Raw genomic sequence first — 5,316 nt, forward strand, 5'->3', positions numbered from 1 at the left:
GTCTTCACCGAAAGGGTTGTCAAGCATTGGAACAGGCTGCCCAGGGAAGTGGTGGAGTCACCATCTCAGGAGTTATTTAAAAGACGTGTAGATGTGGCGCTTAGGGACATGGTTTAGTGGTGGACTTGGCAGTGTTAGATTAACAGCTGGACTTGATGAGGTATTTTCCAACCTAAATAATTCTATGACTCTGTGGTTCTATAATTGAATAATTCTGTCTAGAAATTATTTTTTTTTAAATACATGCTTCTAAAAGGGCTGGGCTTGAGCATGATAGCGTGTGATCATAGTTTTCACTGCCTTTACCCACGTTTTCAAGAAAGAACTTATTTTTCCATGGCTTTGGGTTTTTTCTTAATGTAACTAAACTGTAATACCACGTTGTCACTCAGTAGGTATATAACTGGGGTCTAATTCTTCATACAGAAACCTCAGAGGAAAGCCCTGAAAACCAGAGGAATGCTAACCCTTCAGGAAATAAAGAACATTCACGTAAGTAGAAGCAATTAATAGCAAGTTCTTCTTCTGGCTGATTTTCTTAAATAATCATTTGTATGATAGAGCACCTCCCATACTTGCCATAACAAGTGTGCTGAGCACTAAATTATTGACTGTCTTTTTATATACTCGAAACACAACTGAGGCTGTCCAGGAGGGATTTGAGATATAAATCTTGGTGTTATCTCAGGGTTGCAAGTTAGCTCTGAAAAGTAGGGGGAAGCGTAAGGTGTGGGACAAGCGTACCCTTCTGGTTACTGTAATGGTCTTTCCCCGTCTTTTCTCCCTGCTCTGTCCTGTGCAGGTTGTCGCTTGCAAATTAGGATCCCAAATGCCTAATCCTGCCCTCATCAGCTACCTTTAGGTTGTAAGTGCTGTCTTTGGAGTTGGGTTCCTAAAAGTTTGGCTTGGCTATGATTAGGGTTGCTGTACCTAACTCCCCTAGCCTATATGGATGTCATTTGTCATGCTGTCTTTTCAGAGCGCTCCTTTATAGCCAGGAGCCATACCTTCCTCCCTGGCTGCTAAGTTCAACAGAAAGAATTTTTCGTTTATCTATTTAAGTTTGTTAGGACTGTCTCTAGGCAGTTTTGAGTTTTAAATGTTTAATGTACTGTATATTCTTTCTTAATGTAGGTGAAACGCCACTTGGATCCGCTTCCAGCTGGTTATTTTTACAACGGGACTCAATTTGTGAATTTTTTTGGTGACAAAATGGATTACCATCCACGTATCCTTTAAAATGCGGGGTTTTTTGGTGAAGGTTTTAGGTAGGCAACAGGCTTTGCAAATCTGAAATGTAGACTGTCAAAGCAGATGATATGGTGAAGAGCCAGTTTGATTTGCAGGTAATAATATGAAATGAAAAGCTTTGTTCCTTAAATCTGTGCATGGCTACTAGCCATTTAAAGCTTACTATTAAAACACTTTTTCAGATATGATCTAAGAAGCAGCATAGAACCAACGAAACAATCCCAAAACTGTACATGAGCTCACGCAGGGAGTAATTTATGGACCACAGCTTGTCAAAGAACTATTTTTCAAACCAAATAGTGCTGTAATATTGCTTAATGCCTGGTCATGACTGATAAAACTTCCAAATGAATATAATTTTGTGTGCACGCACATGCGTGCACATACTCAAGTAAAAACAATCAGGGTTGTTTTAGGTTTTACTACAGTATTCTTTATTCTGCCACATATCTTTGCGGTGAAACTGATGGTAAATGATTGCTCTCGTTTTGTAACTCAGTATGAGAAAAACCTTATTGGATGCAATGCAGTAATATGAACAGGATGTTCAGAATTAGGTGTGGAGGTGCATTTTTTCTAATCGCTTGTTAAACTCACTTAAGCAAGTAAAACCTTATTTTAAAACTACTTCAGCTTAGCAAGCAGTATGATTTACTTATCAAATTGTGGCATATACCCCTTTGTAAACGCGCTGTCCTTGCTGGTCTTGTTTGGTATCGGTTACAGAACATGAACTACAGCTGAAGTAGGGTCCTCTGGATTTCTTTCCAGAAATTTTTATTTTTTAATTTAAACCTGATCATATTTTTGTCTTTGGCAAGAAACGCTAGAGTAATACTAATGCTCCAGTGTATTTCTGTTCTTCTTTCTTGTTTCCATAACTTTCTATTGCGTTTGTCTGGGTTTTATTACTGAAATTTCAAATTTGGTTTTATATTCCCAGCTTACCTTTAACTTTGGCAAACTTTACAAAAATCCAAGTGGGTTCTGTGATTCTGTTTTAGAAGAAGAACAAACAGTGATTTCCTATGCCCTATGGGACAACTTTAAAATTTTAAACCAGCAGACTTCTGTCTGCATGGTAAGCTCCTAGTTGTGGTATACCGGCAGAAAATAGCCTAACAGCAAACTTGGACTTCAGTATTCAATGGACCTCTACGGCACCACCGTCTTGGTGTTTGGCAATAAAAGATACCGGCACTGGTTAACCACTTCTGGATGATGTGAATTTTGGGTAGAGGTTTTTTAGACTTCCACTTAACCAAAATAGCTGTAAACATCTGCAAACCTGCTGTAGTTTCGCTGTTCTTATATTCTTCCTCGTGATTGGGAAATGTCTGTTGTGCAACTCCTTTATTCCCCAGTAATACAGAGTAGTTGTGGTTGGGTCTGACTGCGGGACTCCCGGAAGGTAATAAATCGAATTTCTGCTCTCAGTAAGTGTCCCTGAACTGGCACATCCTTCAGACCTGTATGTTCTTTTCTAATGAACGCTTTGTGCGCAAATGTTTTTTCCTTAGTTTTTCAAAATCAGTAATGGACCAATTCATGAACGATTACTTGGAAGAAGCCAACAGGGAAATAGAGAAGTACAACAGAGAACTAGAAGAACAAGAGTATCATGATCTCTTTGAGCAGAAGACATAAGCACGTGCGTTCTGTGCAGTTCTGAACCACCTACTGTCAGTAACCAAAAATGCTGTTGTCCTTGCTGGTTAACTAGAAAATTAAGTGAAATGTCAGTTTTCAGCACTCCTTTTAAAACTAAGAGATCATTCCTGTAAGGTTGGCATTTTAATATGGTAACTGCTTAGCTGTTTGTACTGTCAGGTTTGCTTCCACTTCACCTTAATTCCAGACTGTAAAAAGCGTCACCTGGAATCTCTGGCTAGTAGTGGAAACTTATTTAAAAGAAGAAGAAAAGCAGCAAAACTGTATTTCCTCGTAGGTCAGAATGTAATCGTGGAATTGGTCCGTCGTGCAGATAATCAAACCATTTTAATCTCTAGATGTCCCTTGAAACTTGTTGCACAGGAGCATTGATGAGCAGTGGTATACTTCAGTATGTGGGATTGGGGGATGTTCCTAAAGCGAGAAATGGGGGAACACTTGAAAAACTCGGAAGAGTACCTAATCCTACAGCCGTTAGGGTGTTCCCAAAGCGAGAAATGGGGGGAACATTTAAGAAACTCAGTACCTAATCCTACAGCTGTTAAGGTGTTCCTAAAGCGAGAAATGGGGGAACACTTGAAAAACTCGGAAGAGTACCTAATCCTACAGCCGTTAGGGTGTTCCCAAAGCGAGAAATGGGGGAACAATCAAAAAACTTGGAGGAGTACCTAATCCTACAGCCGTTAGGGTGTTCCCAAAGCGAGAAATGGGGGAACGGTCAAAAAACTCCAGAGTACCTAATCCTACAGCTGTTAGGATGTTCCCAAAGCGAGAAACAGGGGAACACTTCAAAAACTCGGAAGAGTACCTAATGCTACTGCTGTTAGGGTGTTCCCAAAGCGAGAAATGGGGGAACACTTAGGCACCTGCTTTTTTCTGAGGGGACAGCATGTCTCATAACCTCTGCACAGTTTGAATCTGCAGTTGAAATTTTGACTTTTCTAAAGAAAAGATGTTTGTACATTTCAGGGTGAAACGAGATAAGTGGAGATATCTTGCTTTCTTCCCAATGTTGTTATTGGTGTTCTAGAAAATATGACATGAATGGCGGTAATCTGCAACTTGCTGTTGCTTAAAAGATTCTCTCTGAAGGATTTATTTCAGTACTAAAAACTAAGCAAAGCAAAAGAAGAGGGAGATTCTTTAGCTAAAGAATTTCTTTTTCATGAAAATGACTTATTTCCAAAGGTAAAAAATATCAAAAGATATACTTGAAATATGAAAGAACTTGTTTGTGAAGCTTTCAGAAGAATTTGCACGCCGTAACATTTCACTAAACTGATACACCAGGTTTTAAGTACTTGCAACAAGGCTTTTATAGTTACTAAATGATATCATAATAGGAGTTCTGGCAACTTGTCCTTTGACTTAATTTAGTACAATTTTAAGTGAGACTTCGTAGATCACTGACTGAAGGATTATAAGGTACCCTAGCAGCTACTTAAAGGTAATTACTGAAGCTCATTTGAACAAGCAGATTATTGTAGCATGCTGTGTGTTCAGAATTTAGTCAAGTGAAAACAGTCCAGGAGGAACTTTTTATTTTCATATTCCTTTGCCTTAGGAACAGCTCAATCTTTTAATACAACTGCAACTTTTCTTTTCGGTCAGATGTATGTAATGCAGTAAGAAATTGAATGAGTAATTTCTTACAGTACACTTAAAATACTTATAACACGTCCACGCAGTCTCTTTCTGTGGCAGGAAAGTGAGATTTAACTCCCGCCGTCAAACCTAAGGCTACGTACAGTTTTATGCCTTACTTAAGAAATATATTTTTTACCTTTGGAACCTGAAAGAGCTGAAATTTCAATAAGCCTTTCAAAAACTGAAACACCTTTTAGGTAGACTTTCAGTACACGTTGCTACTAGCTGGCTCGGTGCCTGTGCTGTGGTGGTTATACAGCGCAGAGGTGGAATTCCAGGTGCTGCATATTGGGATATAGATGTTGATAAGGTTTCGTTACTAGCTTTCCTACTAGATTTAAAAAGCTGTCTGAATTTAAGAATTTTTTTTTTTCTTTTGCACACCACGAGACTTTATAAACTACTTGTATCCTGTTAAAGTACAATAAAAGCCAGCGATTAGTTTGCATTTCTAGGCTTTCTGGGGTAACCCGTATTACAGGTATAGAGCATCATGATAAGGCTCGTGAGTTTATCTATGCATGGCTATACTTTAGTCTTAATATACTGTAGTGCCTGGTAGAGTAAACGTAGCTAGCAGTGGATTTGGGGGGCTAGCGGGTGTTTACAAACTAAGTACAGTTGGTTGCATGAAACTATTTATCAGACCAGGATTATTAGAGTACAAAATTCTGGTCGTAACACTGCAATAAAAAGGGGCATTAGACAATTCTTAACAAATGATAGTTCTTTGCCAATAAACTTAGT

At 38.8% G+C, this 5,316-nt stretch overlaps 1 protein-coding gene across 1 annotated transcript in view; it reads left to right on the forward strand.

Annotated features, from left to right (window-relative positions):
- Positions 1-2,979, forward strand: part of CUNH20orf194 (chromosome unknown C20orf194 homolog) — a 116,237-nt gene extending 113,258 nt beyond the window's left edge. The window contains exons 36-38 of the mRNA XM_009290722.1: positions 427-492; positions 1,135-1,228; positions 2,786-2,979. Of these exons, the coding sequence (XP_009288997.1) occupies positions 427-492; positions 1,135-1,228; positions 2,786-2,898 (273 nt within the window). The 3' untranslated portion in view covers positions 2,899-2,979. The remainder of the gene's footprint in view (positions 1-426; positions 493-1,134; positions 1,229-2,785) is intronic.
- Positions 2,980-5,316: the final 2,337 nt, after the last annotated feature.

This window comes from Aptenodytes forsteri, unplaced genomic scaffold, assembly GCF_000699145.1.
Source record: "Aptenodytes forsteri isolate BGI_AS27 unplaced genomic scaffold, ASM69914v1 Scaffold236, whole genome shotgun sequence".
Classification (NCBI taxonomy): domain Eukaryota; kingdom Metazoa; phylum Chordata; class Aves; order Sphenisciformes; family Spheniscidae; genus Aptenodytes; species Aptenodytes forsteri.